General features: G+C 43.0%; 1 protein-coding gene across 1 annotated transcript in view; it reads right to left on the minus strand.

Annotated features, from left to right (window-relative positions):
- ryr2a (ryanodine receptor 2a (cardiac)) overlaps positions 1–17,666 on the minus strand; it is a 392,644-nt gene that overhangs the window by 283,185 nt on the left and 91,793 nt on the right. The window contains exons 14-19 of the mRNA XM_041973182.1: positions 10,183–10,318; positions 10,014–10,109; positions 7,756–7,874; positions 6,618–6,751; positions 6,273–6,514; positions 2,115–2,307 (exon numbers count right to left, since the gene is read on the minus strand). Coding sequence (XP_041829116.1) covers positions 2,115–2,307; positions 6,273–6,514; positions 6,618–6,751; positions 7,756–7,874; positions 10,014–10,109; positions 10,183–10,318 — 920 coding nt within the window. The remainder of the gene's footprint in view (positions 1–2,114; positions 2,308–6,272; positions 6,515–6,617; positions 6,752–7,755; positions 7,875–10,013; positions 10,110–10,182; positions 10,319–17,666) is intronic.

The following is a 17,666-nucleotide window of genomic DNA, read 5'->3' on the forward strand; positions in this document are numbered from 1 at the left end:
ATCCAGGTACTATCCCGTTACCATCCAGGTACTATCTGGGTAATATACAGGTACTATCCAGGTATTATCCGGGTACCATCAATGTACTATGCAGATACCATCCAGGTACTTCCCATATACTATCCATCTACTATCTTGGTACCATCCAGGTACCATCCAGGTACTATCCAGATGCTTCCAATATACTATCCAGGTACGATCCAGATACCATCAGAAACGTCCCACATTCTATCCAGGTACTATCCAGATACCATCCAGGTGCTTCCTATATACTATCCAGGTACTTCCCATATGCTATCCGGGTACTGTCCAGGTACTGTCTAGGTACTATCCGGGTACCATCCAGGTACCATCAAGCTACCATCCAGGTACTATCCGGGTACTACACAGGTACAATTCAGGTACTACCAGATACCATCCAGGTACTTCCCATATACTATCCAGGTACTATCTGGCTACCATGTAAGTACCATCCAGGTACTATTCAGATACCATCCAGGTACTTCCTATATACTATCCTGGTCTTCTCTGGGTTCCACCAAGGTACCATCCAGGTATAACCCATATACTATCCAGGTACCATCCAGGTACCATTTAGGTACCATCCCGGTACAATCCAGGTACTATCCAAGTACCATTTAGGTTCTATCCGGGTACCATTAAGGTACTATCCAGCTACTTTCCAGGTACTATCTAAGTACTATCCAAGAACCATCAAGGCACTATCCGGATACTATCCAGGTACCATCCAGATACTATCCAGGTACTATTCGGGTACTCTCCGTGTTCTATGCAGGCACTATCCAGGCGCTATATGGGTACTATCCGCGTACCATCCAGATACTATCCAGATACCATCAAGGTACTATACAGGTAACATCTACGTACTATCTGGCTACTATCCAGGTTCTATCCAGGTACCATCCAGGTACTATCTGGGTAATATCCAGGTACTATCCAGGTATTATCCGGGTACCATCCAGGTACTATCTAGGTACTATCCGGTTACTATCTGGGTACTATCCAGGCACTATTTGGGTACTATCAGGGTACCATCCGGGTACTATCCAGATGTAGATGCTGCTTATTTTTTTCTTTTAACACATGTTTTTATTTTTTTCCTGCTGCGTGGGTTGTGACGTGGCACAGAATGTAACCAATCGGAGAGCAAGCTGGCTGGGGAACAAGAAAGTAAATAAAGTCAGTGTTCATGCGGTCTCCAGGCTGTTATTTTTTTCAGTTCTGGAGTTTTCTGTTAACAATAGTCCCAAGACCACTATCTTTCCCTTGTCCTATATATTCTTTTCCATGCTGGGTGTTGTGTGTTCCAATTGTTGCTATGTTTCTTCATCTTCCTTGTTTGCCGTTTGCTATGGTTCTTCTTCTACGTTTTGACGTTTGTCCGGCTTGGAGGTCTAGATTGTAGATGAGTTGCGGGACATCATCGTCATGTGTGTGTTGTTCTGTGATTACATTTTCGGAGCACATCACACACAGTACGATCAAACCTGATTTTTTTTATCTTCACTTGTTAGGTCTCGACCAGATAAAAAATCTTTATGTGTCTACCAGGCCTTAGAGATAGGGTGAGGAGCTGGGTGATCCGGGAGGGGCTCAGAGTAGAGTCGCTGCTCTTCTGCATCAAGAGGAGCCAGATGAGGTGGCTCAGGTATCTGTTTAGGATGCCTCCTGGATGCCTCCCTGGTGAGGTGTTCCAGGCACATCCCACCAGAAAGAGGCCCTGGGGAAGACCCAGGACATGCTGGACGTGGACGTACTACATCTCTCGGCTGGCCTGGGAACGCCTCGGGATCCCCCCAGATGAGCTTGTGAATGCGGCCAGGGAGAGGGAAGTCTGGGTTTCCCTGCTTAGGTGACAGCCCCCGTGACCCAATTCCAGATAAGCGCCAGAAAATGGATGGATGGCTGATATCAGATCATGTTTAGATTTCTGATATCATAAGAACCCCATATGGGATGCAGTAGTTTTTCATTTATAAAACATTGATTGACTGGTGCTTTAAACACCAGGAAAGCTAATATTTGATAGTAGGAAAATATGCATGAGGAAAAGAATAATTTAGTCTTCTAGAGGGAAGAGTTAAAGCACTAACTTGACTCCTGCAGAGAAGCTGGCCACAGGGAAAAAAAGTCCGTCAGAGTTGAAGTTCTCAAACATGCCCTGAACCGGCTGGCCATTGATCCTGAAGGAGATACTGGGAACGCTGAGATCCAGGCAGCAGCTCACCACATCCTCTGATCGCAGCAGATGCTGATTGGGAGAGCTAACAGTCCGTGCAATGCAGCCTAGACAGGAGTAGAGAAGGGAAACAACAGTTTAGGTTTAAGATTTAGTCCCTTACATGTAAACATGTAAACTCTCAATCCATTCAACCCAAATCTCTTTCTTTGTGTCTACACAGTAATAACTCAGAGTATCAAATTGTTTGTTGTAGTTCTCAAAAATATGCTTATCTGTATGTCTTGATTATAAATATGGGAAATTTTTCTAATTAAAATTTCAATAAAGTAAAAATGCACACAGTTTGGACAAGTTTAAAATACTGCCCTCATGTCTTCTTATATTCTCAGTAACATATAAGATAAGCAATTGATAATAGTTGCAAGAATTCTTTTGATCAGACAAGTTTTTTAAGGAGCTGTAATTTTACCTTGACATGTTTCGTCTGGAACTTTAGTGTTTTTCAGAAACGTCAGCCATCTAGTGTTGTGACGTGTCTTTATCGGCTGATGGTATCCCAGAGGCGTGACCAGCCCAGCAATCTGATGGATTTTATCTTCTGAAGTGGTCTGATACGGCTGATTTTAGGTTCAAATGTTCTGCTTTTTTTCCGTGATCTTGTGAGTCTTCCTGTTGTTTCTTTTGCACGTTCCTTTATGTGTTTCTTTTTTCTTGTGTTAAATCTTCTCCCTGTCTCTCCTATCAACATTCGGGGTTCGGGTGAGAATACAAATGGACATAGGAGAGACAGGGAGAAGATATAACACACACACACACAAAAAAAAAAAAAAAAAAAAAAAAAAAAAGGAATGTGCTAAGCACACATGGGATTCTCTTCTGCCGGGCTGGCCTCTGGAATACCATCAGCCATCAAGACTGAAGTTCCAGTCGAAACATGTTAAGGTAAAATTGGAACTGCTTAAAAAACTTTGTCTGATCAAAACAATTCTTACAACTATAACTGGAATAGACAACATTAACCTAGTCATGCTGAGACGTTTATAAATTCAGTATCTGAGTCAGAACCAGTCAGTCCAGTTCTTAGGAGCTTAAATACAATACATTTTATTTTTCATCTCAGCCTGAACTCTCTTAGCAAACTTCATTTCTTTTACTTCTTTCTGAAGTAGTCTTCAGGAATAGTTCAGGACTAGCTTATGAATAGTGGAAATAGTTCTCCAGCATCCTCAATGGACTTTCCAAAGCACTTATTAAGGCCCATTTATGCTCCCTTACGTATGTAAATAGCGACGTCCTTTTCAAACTTCCCTCTGACACCGCATTGACAGCATGTCTACCTGCTGCCCTCCTCCACCTTTCTGACCTGGTGATGACAATGCTGTCCCCACCAGATAAAACCTGTTCTAGTTTTCCAACGTGGTCCATCAGGATCTCAGTCTCACATTCCAGAGAAATCCTCTCTTCCCTCGTTTTCCTCCCGAGCCGTCATGGAAATGATGTGATGAATATTTATTATAGGCATTCACCTGACCTATTATACCCACCATGTGGTTGATTCTGATTTATAAAGGAACGTGGGATGTGCGTGCGCACTCTTTTAGAAATCTGGAAGTCTTTTGTTGCGCTCCACATTCCTGTTTTCCCTGCATATACATCCATTACATCCATTTGGTGGAGTATAAATTCTCCTGTGCTGCTGTTTTAGCAGAACTCTGATACTTGTTTAGTTGGCTGTCACCGTAATCTATCCCCATCTTCTGGCTTTAACCCTTAGCTATGAATCTTGCTTTGTACTTGTCATTACTATCAAGCTACTCTTACCAAAATAAACCCACAGCTTTCTTGGCCCTTGGCACAGTAGTGAGGCTAAATGTGTTATTTTTCCATAATGACTGGTTTTCTTCATCCATGGCTATGAGTTAACCAACTCCACAGCTTCTTTAAACGTGTGGGACTCTACATACTTTGTGACAGTAATCTATGTTAGTTTGAAAGGTATCACAGGAGGCTGGGACTACGAGCAGAGGCCAGGCTAGGTACAAAGAGCGGCTGGGACTACGAGCCGAGGCCGGGCAAGGTACCAAGGGAGCCTGGGACTACGAGCCGAGGCCGGGCAAGGTACTACGGGAGGCTGGGACTGCAAGCCGAGGCCAGGCAAGGTACCAGGGGAAGCTGGGACTACGAGCTGAGGCCGGGCAAGGTACAACTGGCAGCTGGGACTACGAGCCGAGGCCGGGCAAGGTACTACGGAGGCTGGGACTGCAAGCCGAGGCCAGGCAAGGTACCAGGGGAAGCTGGGACTACGAGCTGAGGCCGGGCAAGGTACAACGGGCAGCTGGGACTACGAGCCGAGGCCGGGCAAGGTACCAAGGGAGGCTGGGACTATGAGTCGAGTCCGGGCAAGGTACAAAGAGCGGCTGGGACTACGGGCCGAGGCCGGGCAAGATACAATGGACGGCTGGGACTACGAGCCGAGGCCGGGCAAGGTACCAAGGGAGGCTGGGACTACGAGCCGAGGCCGGGCAAGGTACCACGTGCGGTTGGGACTACGAGCCAAGACCTGGTAAGGTCCCTGCCTCGGCTCGTAGTCCCAGCTGTTTGTAACCACACTCCACCTGCTGTTTCCAGTTGTCTTCACTTCAGTCATAAACATAAACTTACTTATGTAGGGCATGCATGTTTTTTCTCACAAGTAGTCTTAATATTTTTGCTCTTTATAGTATATCTGAGATTTATGCTTTATTTTCCTATATTTTATTTATATACACTACTTACAAGAAGTTGGGGATATTCATCTTTTTGGATGATGAAAGAATGTACCTGAAATACACTAAAACCTTTAAAGGTGAACTTGATTTGACTTCTCAGTGTTTCACTATTAATTCTACAACATGCTGTTCTCTAACAAGATAATTAACTCCCAAAAAAAGTCTGAACAATGAATGGAGCACTAAATGTTCTTCTTCCACGACATCTTATATGTATGTATGTATGTAAACAGTTCTTTTATCATACATGTCATTTTGACATCATCAGATCAAGACAATGCTTAATGCAGGGAAAGTAATTGACTCAGACATTTCTTGGTGAGGTTTATACACCACTGGCTTCTATGTCAATAAACTGTTTTAACGAAGGAATTATCATCACACTAGGTGCTGCTGTAGCTCAGGAGGAAGAGCAGTTGTCTTCCAGCTGGAAGCTTGGTGGATCGATTCCAAGCTTCCCCGACTACATGCTGAAGTGCCTTAACTCCAAGCTGCCTCCCGATGTGCCTATGTGTGTATGAGTGTGTTAATGGGTGAATGTGAAAGGTAGTGTAATGTGCTTTGAGTGGTCAAGCTTTACAAGCGTGTACTCATTGACAATAAAATTTGTACATACATACATATGTGTGTGTGTGTGTATATCTCAGCTGAGTCTCTCGGAGCCGTGACCATGTCTCCCACGGCGGTCCTGGTGGTATCTTATAATAAACTTGTTATATCTTTAAAACCAAACGACTGAGACTATTTTCACGGAGTCTTGCGTGGGGTGGGGTGCCAGCTTGGTCCACTGTAAGCACAACGAAAGCTCAACCAGACTAATTTGTGGTGCTAGTGTGATCAGTGCTGACCTTCCTTGATCCAGCTGGCATGCTGTCACGTGGATTCTTGTAGCAGCTGAAGCTCCACAGCTGACTGCTGTGGTGACTTCACTTACATTCATTAGAGCATTTTCTTACTGTGAAGGATGGAGACGTAGCGTTAATCTGCTCCTGCATGCAAAGCAGGCCGACGCTCGTGTGTGTGGATCTTGTTTTATTGGGGTTGATGAATTAATGACAGAACTTTATCCTGCACGCGAGTACGTTTATTTTTCTCTCTCAGGTTAAATAAATGTAAAGCAATGAAAAAGACCTTCAGAAAGCTGGAGAACTATTAAGTGATTCAAACGGGAAACCATAACACATACACCTGACACACATTAAATACTCTACATTCATATGGGTAAGAAGTACCAATGAACCCAGTTAGCTTACCATCTCTTCTGTCTTAATGTATGAGCACTGAGTGTGCACGCTGCTCACCTGACCAAAGATGAAGCCCATCAAAGCCATAGGAGTAGAGGTCATCCCCTACACCATTGCCTCCCCAGCCTTCTCCTCCACTGGGATAGGGTGCATAGCCACTGGTGTTGGCCCAGCCCACCCTGAGGTGGGTGGGCTCTGCTGTGACAAATGGTAAAACCTGGTCTACAATAAGTTCATAGTACCACTTCCTGTACTGGGCCGAGCCATCGCTGACACCCAGGAAGATGTTGGGGCGCATGCTACAAGGAGAAGCAGCCACCATCAGTGAAGTAACCATGGCAACAAACAGGAAAACTGACTGTAATGAAGGGATTCGGTTTTAGCCATCCCAGATGTGAGTACCTGCTGACATGGTTTATGAGGCGAGTCTGCAGGAGCAGATCTCTTCCTGGTAGCAGATTGTCACAGATCAGGTGCTGGTTGGAGCGCACGGCCACGCCATGACACACACAGAGCGAACACAACACATCCAGAACCTAAACCCAAACCAGAGAGCCATTGCTGTTACATCATCAACCCACAGAATAGAGCACACAAACTGGACCTTATGCTTCATGGGAAAAGGCACTGGTCCAGGTATCCTCTGAGAGAGGATTGTTGGTCACACCTGTTCTACCCGAGGTTAGAGGTGAGCCGGATCATGCATTCCAGGAAAAAAGTGGAGCTGGGGTGATGAGGTGTGAGCAGATATCTGTCTGTGGCCATCATTTTCCACTCTGCACCTCCACCCGGACCAAACGCTGGGCTGTGGGTCAGTTTGGAGAATATTTATTCCACATCGAGCTGAGTACAGATTCTATGTAGGGTTACATGGAATTAGGTAGGGTCTGAATATGATGGTGTGATTTAATTATAGTTTATTTAATTAATTAGCCGATATTGCTTTGCTGCTCAATAAACAAGTGGCTTGCTTCTAGATGTGCTTGCTGTGCCTGAGGGACCTTTATCTAGTCTGGTGAAATAATGTAGAACGGTGAAAGTTTCCACTGATCTCCTCTGGTCTCAGATAACAGACTCTGGTCTGGATTTAACCTGGATCTACTAATCTGCTTCAGCATATGCAGGGTATCTTCAGATGATCTGGTCTAACTAACCCTGACCATGGAGGTCTGCTCTACGGTATGAGGACACTCAGTCAAACCTGGTGTTCTGACTTTGTGTTTCCATGGAAAATGGCTGCAGTTGGTTTTAGATAAATAATCACAACCACAAATGCAGATATAGTTTGTAATAAACTAGCAGAGAGCATCAGAGCCTTTCAGAGACCACCTCCTCCTCACACATCAACATATTCAACTCACCTGGGACTTATTTAAACTCTTGTGGTGAATTTTATCCCTTCTTATTACGGAGCAGCTCATATTTATACACATATCCCACAGCTTTATTATAGGAGCTTGTTTTTAACATTAATATCTCATTACTGTAAATGTGGAAGTTCAGATTTGTGTTGGCAGTGCGGACGTCTCAGCAGAAGCACCTTGTGGTTCCGTCCATGTTTGTCAAGGAGAGAGATGATGGACTTGATGTGTCCCTCTTTGATTATGTTTAATGCTTCAGGACTTTCCACCAGCACACAGTGAAGCACCTCTAAGATACCTAGAAACAAAGACAAAGAAGATTAACAAAGTCCAAAAGTAAATACAGTCAATGAAAATCAACATTTTAAATATTTTCATTTAGAGGAAAATCCACATCTAAAGCTGTGGCTCTTTCTTTAGCCCGACAGATCGGTGCAACATCCGCATCACTGCAGTAATATACTACTAACAATATTCTACTAACTACTAACAATGTAAAATACTACTAACAATGTTCTACTAACTACTAACTATGTTCTACTAACTACTAATTATGTACTACTAACTACTAACAATGTAATATACTACTAACAATATTCTACTAACTACTAACAATGTAAAATACTACTAACAATGTTCTACTAACTACTAACTATGTTCTACTAACTACTAATTATGTACTACTAACTACTAACAATGTAATATACTACTAACAATATTCTACTAACTACTAACAATGTAAAATACTACTAACAATGTTCTACTAACTACTAACTATGTTCTACTAACTACTAATTATGTACTACTAACTACTAACAATGTAATATACTACTAACAATGTTCTACTAACTACTACCAATGTAATATACTACTAACAATGTTCTACTAACTACTAACAATGTACTACCAACTACTAACTATGTTCTACTAACTACTAATTATGTACTACTAACTACTAACAATGTAATATACTACTAACAATGTTCTACTAACTACTAACAATGTAATATACTACTAACAATGTTCTACTAACTACTAACAATGTACTACCAACTACTAACTATGTTCTACTAACTACTAATTATGTACTACTAACTACTAGCAATGTAATATACTACTAACAATGTTCTACTAACTACTACCAATGTAATATACTACTAACAATGTTCTACTAACTACTAACTATGTAATATACTACTAACAATGTTCTACTAACTACTAACAATGTACTACCAACTACTAACTATGTTCTACTAACTACTAACAATGTAATATACTACTAACAATGTTCTACTAACTACTAACAATGTACTACCAACTACTAACTATGTTCTACTAACTACTAATTATGTACTACTAACTACTAGCAATGTAATATACTACTAACAATGTTCTACTAACTACTACCAATGTAATATACTACTAACAATGTTCTACTAACTACTAACAATGTACTACCAACTACTAACTATGTTCTACTAACTACTAACAATGTACTACCAACTACTAACTATGTTCTACTAACTACTAATTATGTACTACTAACTACTAACAATGTAATATACTACTAACAATGTTCTACTAACTACTACCAATGTAATATACTACTAACAATGTTCTACTAACTACTAACAATGTAATATACTACTAACAATGTACTACCAACTACTATGTTCTACTAACTACTAATTATGTACTACTAACTACTAGCAATGTAATATACTACTAACAATGTTCTACTAACTACTAACAATGAATTATACTACTAACAATGTTCTACTAACTAAAATGATTATTCTGACTAAAACTAGACAAATAAAATTATGTTTTGGACTAAATTAAAGATTAAAATGCTCGACTTATAGTCGACTAAATCTTGACTAAATAAAAACGAGATGAGGTTGACTAAATGTGATAAAAACCAATAAGCGCGATTAAAATTGGACTAAAACTGAGACTAAATTTAAAAATGGCTGATAAAATTAACACTACTACAGAGACTCTGGTCACCTAGTCCAGACCAGGATCCAGACCATACCAGAAGCACTGGCATGCTGCCAGCGGAGATGAAACTTTCACCAAACGTAGAAATCTATGCACGAAATCTGCACTTTGAAATCTGATCACACTGGGATCTGGTTTTAATCATTTTAATGTCATTTACGATTTTATTAAATTTTTTTGCAATTTTTTGCTGCCTTTTGCTACTTTTAATGCTTTCTTTGCACCACCTGTAATTTAATTAAATGTATTAATTTATTCTACTTTATTAATTCCAGCTTTCTTAATTCTCTGCATTTAACCCATCCTATTTGCTAGGATGCAGAAGGCTGCAAAATTCCAGCACCTGGGGAGCAGTGAGGACCTTGCTCAGGGACCCACAGTCATTTTCCAATTATAATCCTATCATAAAAGTTGTTTTCCTGTGTCGACCCACCTGAGGAGGCTTCCAGCTGCTCCAGTCTGCTGATCAACCAGTCCAACGAACCAGAAAACTGGGCACAGTTCTTCCTGTTTCCTCTGATGAGAGCAGCTGGAGGAAGAAACACAACATTAACGGGAATAAAAGCAGAGATAAAACTGTGTGTTTGTGTGTGCGCGTCTACCAAGTAGCTGATACAGGGAGTTGAGGATGGAGCTCCAGGCCTCTGCAGCTTCTCTTCCAACCACCTCAGCAAAATGAGCCGCACTGCTGTACACATGAAGACGATCAATACACTCCAGAACCAGGCTGATCATCCCCTGCAGACACACACGGGTCCAGTTTACTGCCTCAGAAAGCTCTGAGAAAATGAATCAGGTGAAAACTCGACCTGGACTGGACCTGATCTGTTTACAGTGATCCAGCAATTAAGACCAATTTCTGCTTTCTTTATGTACGTAGATAGGTACGTCCATTTAAACGTAACTGTCCTCATAGGTTTGGGATACACTTGCTATGAACGCAAGCGTACATGTCAACGTTCCACTACGTTTGTGTAAATACTTGCTGCAAACAATGAAAGAATGGTGCAGCCAAAATGCTCCATACTGGGGGTCACCACTACGGGCAATACACAACACTTTACGCTTTACTTTGAAAGAGTGAAAATATCAATCTGTCGGAAAGAGTTAAAAAGATTTGTCCAGCTCTTTGGCTCAACTCAGCACTGAATAAGCTGCGTGCACTTACACCCAAGATGATGTTATGCATGTGTTGGCTGGATAACTCCATTGGTAGAGCATCAGTCTCTCATGTGGGAGACCAGAGTTCAAATCCCCCAGGGGACGAATATTAACACCTTCCAGCTGGGTCCTTGGGCAAGACCTTTACTGGTATTGCCTAACCATCGCTTTGGATAAAAGCGTCCGATGAATGACTGAAATCATGATCTCATGATTAAACAAAGGGCTGTTTTAGGAAGGGAAGGAGAAAAAAAAAAGCCTCTAGCACTACATGACAGCAGTCTGGTTGAATTCTGTTTGTGTTGTTCTTCCTCTCAGATGTAAGTTGCTCTTGATAAAAGTGTCTGATAATTGATTGTAGAATACACTGTATTTCTAGGGCATCAACCCCCAAAACGCTTCCAATTTGTTGTATGAATGTTTGTCACTGTCCAAGAGATGGTCTTCAGAACTATCTGTCATTGTGTTTACCTCTGTCATGCTCTTGTTCACGTGAGCGCCGCTAGTTATCAAGTCAATATTGCAACACGTTACCTCGCAGCAACATAAGCAGCCTGCATGGCAACCATGATACCTACGCAGGCACATCACTAACAGCAAGTATATCCCAGCTCATGCATCCTTTACATTGTCATGGTTGTTAGCTAATACATCCACCAGAGGGCAGTACACAGTTCACCACTGAGTTCTGGCATCATTTCAGAAAATAAACTATGATGATGTACACGCTGAGAAAGAGACATAAAAAGCGGCAGCGCAGTAGACGATGGGGGTCTGTGCAGCCATTAAATAATTGTGGCTTCTTCCTCTTTTTTCTGGTTAGCTATCCTGCTCAACACTGTCCCCATGGTTTCCAGTGGTACTGCTCTGTTTGCTCAGGCTACGCATCTGCAAGCTCTCTGGAAATGAACCAAATTACTCATTAAGGACGAAGACAAAGAAGATGGACAAAAGGCTCCGCAATCGTCTTTAGTGTGGAGCATACATGGGCCTGTAATGACACAAACCAGCTCCATCCAGGAACACCTGGAAGGTTTAAACTCAAGGAGTTGCGCTGTCACCTGTGGGGTTCCTCAGGGGTTTGTCCTTGTCCTACCCTGTTTACAATCTATATGCCCCCTGGGTCACATCATCGACTTGAGATCTGTAGAAATTTTACAAAGACGGAGAGTGTTACATTGTCCAATATCATTCATTCATTCATTCATTCATTTTCTATACCTCTTACTCCAATTCAAGGTTTCAGGGAAGCTGGAGCCTAACCCAACAATTAGCAGGTGAGAGGCTGGTACACCTGGACAGGTCTCCAGTCCATCGCAGGGCAAACACAGTGAGACAAACAACCACTCACACTCACTCCTAGGCACAATTTAGAGAAACCAGTTGACCTAACATGCATGTGCTTGGATGCAGAAAAAAGGTGTCGCAGTAGACAGAGGAGACAACAAAAACACCAGAGCCATCAGAACCATCAGAACCAAAGAAAACACCAGAACAATCACAACCATCAGAACCAAAGAAAATACCAGAAACATCAGAACTATCAGAACCAAACACCAGAACCATCAGAATCATCAGAACCATCAGGACCAAAGAAAAAGCCAGAACCATCAGAACCAAATAAAACACCAGAACCATCAGGGATTAATAAAACACCAGAACCATAAAAACCATCAGAACAAAAGAAAACACCAGAATCATCAGAATCATCAGAACCATCAGGACCAAAGAAAACAGCAGAATCATCAGAACCATCAAAGCCAAAGAAAACACCAGAACCATCAGAACCATCAAAACCAATGAAAGTTCCAGGATCATCAGAACCATCAGGAACCAAATAAAACACCAGAACCATCAGAACCAACAAAAACACCAGAACCATCACAACCCAAGAAAACACCAGAACTATCAGAACCAAGGAAAACACCAGAATCATCAAAGCCAAAGAAAACACCAGAACCATCAGAACCAAAGAAAACACCAGAAACATCACAACCACAGAACCAAAGAAAACACCAGAACCATCAGAACCAAAGAAAACATCAGAATCATCAAAACCAAAGAAAACACCAGAACCATCAGAACCAAAGAAAACATCAGAATCATCAAAGCCAAAGAAAACACCAGAACCATCAGAATAAAAGAAAACACCAGAATCATCAGAACTAACAGAACCAAAGAAAACACCAGAACCATCACAACCACAGAACCAAAGAAAACACCAGAACCATCAGAATCATCAGAACCAAAGAAAAAACCAGTACCATCAGAATCATCAGAACCAAAGAAAACACCAGAACCATCAAAAACATCAGAATCAAAGAAAACACCAGAACCATCAAAAACATCAGAACCAAGGAAAACACCAGAATCATCAGAACATACAGAACAAAAGAAAACACCAGAACCATCAGAACCAAAGAACCAAAGAAAACGCCAGAATCATAAGAACCACGGGAAACACCAGAACCAACAGAGCCAAAGAAAACACCAGAATCATCAGAACCATCAGTACCGAAGAAAACACCAGAACCATCAGAATAAAAGAAAACACCAGAATCATCAGAACCAACAGAACCAAAGAAAACACCAGAACAATCACAACCATCAGAACCAAAGAAAAGACCAGAAAAATCACAACCAACAGAACCAAAGAAAACACCAGAACCATCACAACCACAGAACCAAAGAAAACACCAGAACCATCAGAATCATCAGAACCAAAGAAAAAACCAGTACCATCAGAATCATCAGAACCAAAGAAAACACCAGAACCATCAAAACCATCAGAATCAAAGAAAACACCAGAACCATCAAAAACATCAGAACCAAGGAAAACACCAGAATCATCAGAACATACAGAACAAAAGAAAACACCAGAACCATCAGAACCAAAGAACCAAAGAAAACGCCAGAATCATAAGAACCACGGGAAACAACAGAACCAACAGAGCCAAAGAAAACACCAGAATCATCAGAACCATCAGTACCGAAGAAAACACCAGAACCATCAGAATAAAAGAAAACACCAGAACCATCAGAACAAAAGACAACTTCAGAACCATCAGAACCAAAGAAAACACCAGAACCATCAGAACCAAAGACAACACCAGAACCATCAAAACAAAAGACAACACCAGAATCATCAAAGCCAAAGAAAACACCAGAACCATCAGAACCAAAGACAACACCAGAACCATCAGAACCAAAGAAAACACCAGAACCATCAGAACCAACCAGACCAGAACTCAAGTGTGTCCTGAAAGATTTCATGTGCTGCTTCCTTCCAATCAGCTTTTTTCTGCGAGATTAGATTTTTAAAATTGCACATGTAAAAACTGTTTCTCACAACCGATGATGAACATTCTAAGGCTAGACTCCCGAAATAAGGAGGATAAATGATCTTTAGTGTTTACAGCTATGACAAGGCACTTACATGCCCAAATCAGCTTCTTTTTCTAAGAAAATTAGAATTTCTTTCACTACTGGATTGCATTAATCCCCAACATTATCCCCAGCATGACTTCCCACATCATTCCCAGCATCACCCTTATTATCGTTCCCAGCATCATTTCTAGCATCACCCCTATTATCATTCCCAGCATCATTCCTGGCATCATTCCTAGCATCATTCCCAGCATCATTTCCATCATCATTCCCAGCATCATTTCCATCATCATTCCCAGCATCATTTCCATCATCATTCTCAGCATCATTCCTAGCATCATTCCCAGCATCATTCCTATCATCATTCCCAGCATCATTTCCATCATCATTCCCAGCATCATTCCCAGCCCCCACCATCCATCCCAGGAAGGTTTTATCATCACCAGCAATGGAATAAGGAGGGAACCATTCTGTTTTTCTGAATTAACAAGAAACTTTTACCAAACTGAGATGAAAATGTCTGAATTGAATTGAAAACAAAAACCTTGCTGGGATTTTTCCTGTTGATGTCCTCTGCTTGGACCTCCACAGGAAAAGGAGGAAGGCTTAAATATAAAGGATCATTCTGCAGAATTGCACAGAATCCCAGATCTTTGGATTAATATTTTGGTTTTCACTTCTTGCATGTGAAAGAATAAACTTAGTTTTTGTTGTCAAATGACCTCATTTACTCAAATAAACTCTTTTTTTATTCTTCAATAAAAATACAACAGAGCCGGCCTCGTGACATGGTTTAGGGAAAACAATCTATCCTTGAAGACAAGAAAAACAAAGGAGATGACTGTGGCCCTGAGGAGAAGGTAGGTGCAACATTTCCACCATTGGTGGGACTGAGGTGGAGAGGGCTACCGAGACATTCTCTGTACACATCAGCAGTGATTTGACCTGGTCCCACAACAACAGAGATCTCCTAAAGAAAACACACAAACAACTGCACTGCCTTAGGAAGGACATTTAGGATGCCTCCCAGAATCCTTGGTAATTTCTACAGAGGTGTAGTGGAGGGTGTGTTCATCAGTGTCATCATTGTGTGCCATAGTAACTGCTCCCTGCAGGACAGGAAGGCATCCAACATGCAATAAAAACTGCACAAAACACCTCCGGAGTGACCTTCCCATCCCTGCAGGACATTTACACTAGCAGGGCTATCAGGAGAGCCCACAGCATCTTCAAAGGGCACACACCCTCACAGGAGACACGCTCTACACCACTTCCTGTCATGGTTGCTGCTCTGCTGAGCCTACAGCTCCTCATCACACTCATCTGCTCCACCTGGTGCAGCCCTGATTACTCACTCTGTTCACCTGCTCCCCTCCCTACTTAAGCTCACTCCAGTCCTTGCTTCCCTGCCAGATGGTCAGCATTGTTTTCCCTTGTTGATGTCCAGCGTTTACTCTTGTTGCCTGATTCCTGTGTTTGACCCTGTTACGGCCCTTGGACTTCTCTTGCCTCATCCCCTGTCGGACTGCTCCTGCCTTGTGCTCTCCTGGATTTTGACCTGTTTTGGAACGACCACGGATACTCGCCTGCCCCAGCTAAGTAGTCTGCCTCCTACCCCTGTTTATGACTCTTGGCTTCTTAAATCTCTGCTTGTTTGGATTGTGGATCATCCTGACTGTTTCTGGAGTCCTTTCAGGATATTATTCCCTGCTTTACCTGAGGAAGGCGCCACCGTTTCCTACTGGACCAAACCCTGCTCATCTCCTCCATTACCTGGACTGAATAAATTACTTTCTTGGAATCTATCACTGTGTGTGTGGCTGAATTTCCGGGTCCTCAGGGAGACACCATTACACTTCCCTCAGGGAAACACTTCAGGTGTGTGAAATCAAGGACCAAAAGATGGTCAGTTTCTTTTCTCAGGCCATCAGACTTCTGAACAACACCAAACACTGACTGGCTCTCTATTGTTTACATGTCCTCTATTGGCTAACGCTTGCTAACATTAGTTAACACTTGTTAACTTTAGCTACCACTTCTTAACAATAATTAACTCTTGTTAACATTAGCTAACAGCTAACATCAGCAGACACTGGGCACTTTACACTCATTTGCTAGTTCACACTGCTCTATTTCTTTCTTTTCATTGTGTAATACTGTTTATAAATATTTTGTCACCTGGTGAACTGGTGCCAAGCGCCAAGCAGGTGTGGGTATGTTCATTGCCCCCTGACTTGGCACCTGTACGTTGGGGTTTACCCCAGTAGTCGAAAGGGTAGCCTCCGTGGGGGGACGGGTCCTGACTGTTTTTGTGCCTCTACACCAAGCAGCAGTTCAGAGTACCCTCCCTTTTTGGAGTCCTTGGAGGGGAGCACTCCTTCCAGGGACTCCCTCGTTCTGCTGGGGGACTTCAATGCTCACATGGGCAATGACTGTGAGACCTGGAGGGGCGTGATTGGGAGGAATGCCCCCCCTGATCTGAATCTGAGTGGTGCTTTGTTGTTGGACTTCTGTGCTCGTCATGGACTGTCCGTAATGAACACCTTGTTCAGACATAAGAGTGCCCACATGTGCACTTGGCACCAGGACACTCTAGGCCGCAGGTCGATGATTGACTTTGTAGTCGTGTTGTCGGACTTGCGGCCGCATGTCCTGGACACTCAGGCGAAGAGAGGGGCGGAGCTGTCAACTGATCACCACCTGGTGGTGAGTTGGCTCAGATGGTGGGGGAGGATGCCGGTCAGGCCTGGCAGACCCAAGCTTGTTGTGAGGGTCTGCTGGGAACGTCTTGTGGAGTCCCCTGTCAGAGGGAGTTCCAACTTCCATCTCCGGCAGAGCTTCAACCATGTCCTGGGTGAGGCGGGGGACATTGAGTTTGAGTGGGCTGTGATCCGTGCCTCTATTGTCGAGGTGGCCAGCCGCAGCTGTGGCCGTAAGGCCGTTGGAGCCTGTGGTGGCGGTAACCCCCAAACTCATTGGTGGACACCAGCAGTGAGGGATGCCGTCAAGCTGAAGAAGGAGTCCTATTGGGTCTTGTCTCCCAGGGACTCCTGTGGGGGTTACTCTGGGAGTGTGGAGTGCCGGACCCGCTTATTTGAGCTGCCCGGTCACTGTACGACCGGTGTCAGAGCTTGGTCCGCACCGCCGGCAGTAAATCAGAATCATTTCCAGTGTGGGTTGGACTCCAGCAAGGCTGCCCTTTGTCACAGATTCTGTTCATAACTGTCCCAAGTGGAGGAGTTCACGTATCTCGGGGTCTTGTTCACAAGTGAGGGAAGGATGGAGCGGGAGATCGACAGGCGGATCGGTGCGGCATCTGCAGTGATGTGGACTCTGCATCGGTCTGTCGTGGTGAAGAAGTAGCTGAGCCAAAAGGCAAAGCTCTCGATTTACCAGTTGACCTACGTTCCTACCCTCACCTATGGTCACGTGCTGTGGGTAGTGACTGAAAGAACAAGATCGCGTGTACAAGCGGCCGAAATTTTCTCCACAGGGTGGCCGGGCTCTCCCTTAGAGATAGGGTGAGAAGCTCAGTGAT

The sequence above is a fragment of the Melanotaenia boesemani genome, chromosome 21 (assembly GCF_017639745.1).
Source record: "Melanotaenia boesemani isolate fMelBoe1 chromosome 21, fMelBoe1.pri, whole genome shotgun sequence".
In the NCBI taxonomy this organism is placed as follows: domain Eukaryota; kingdom Metazoa; phylum Chordata; class Actinopteri; order Atheriniformes; family Melanotaeniidae; genus Melanotaenia; species Melanotaenia boesemani.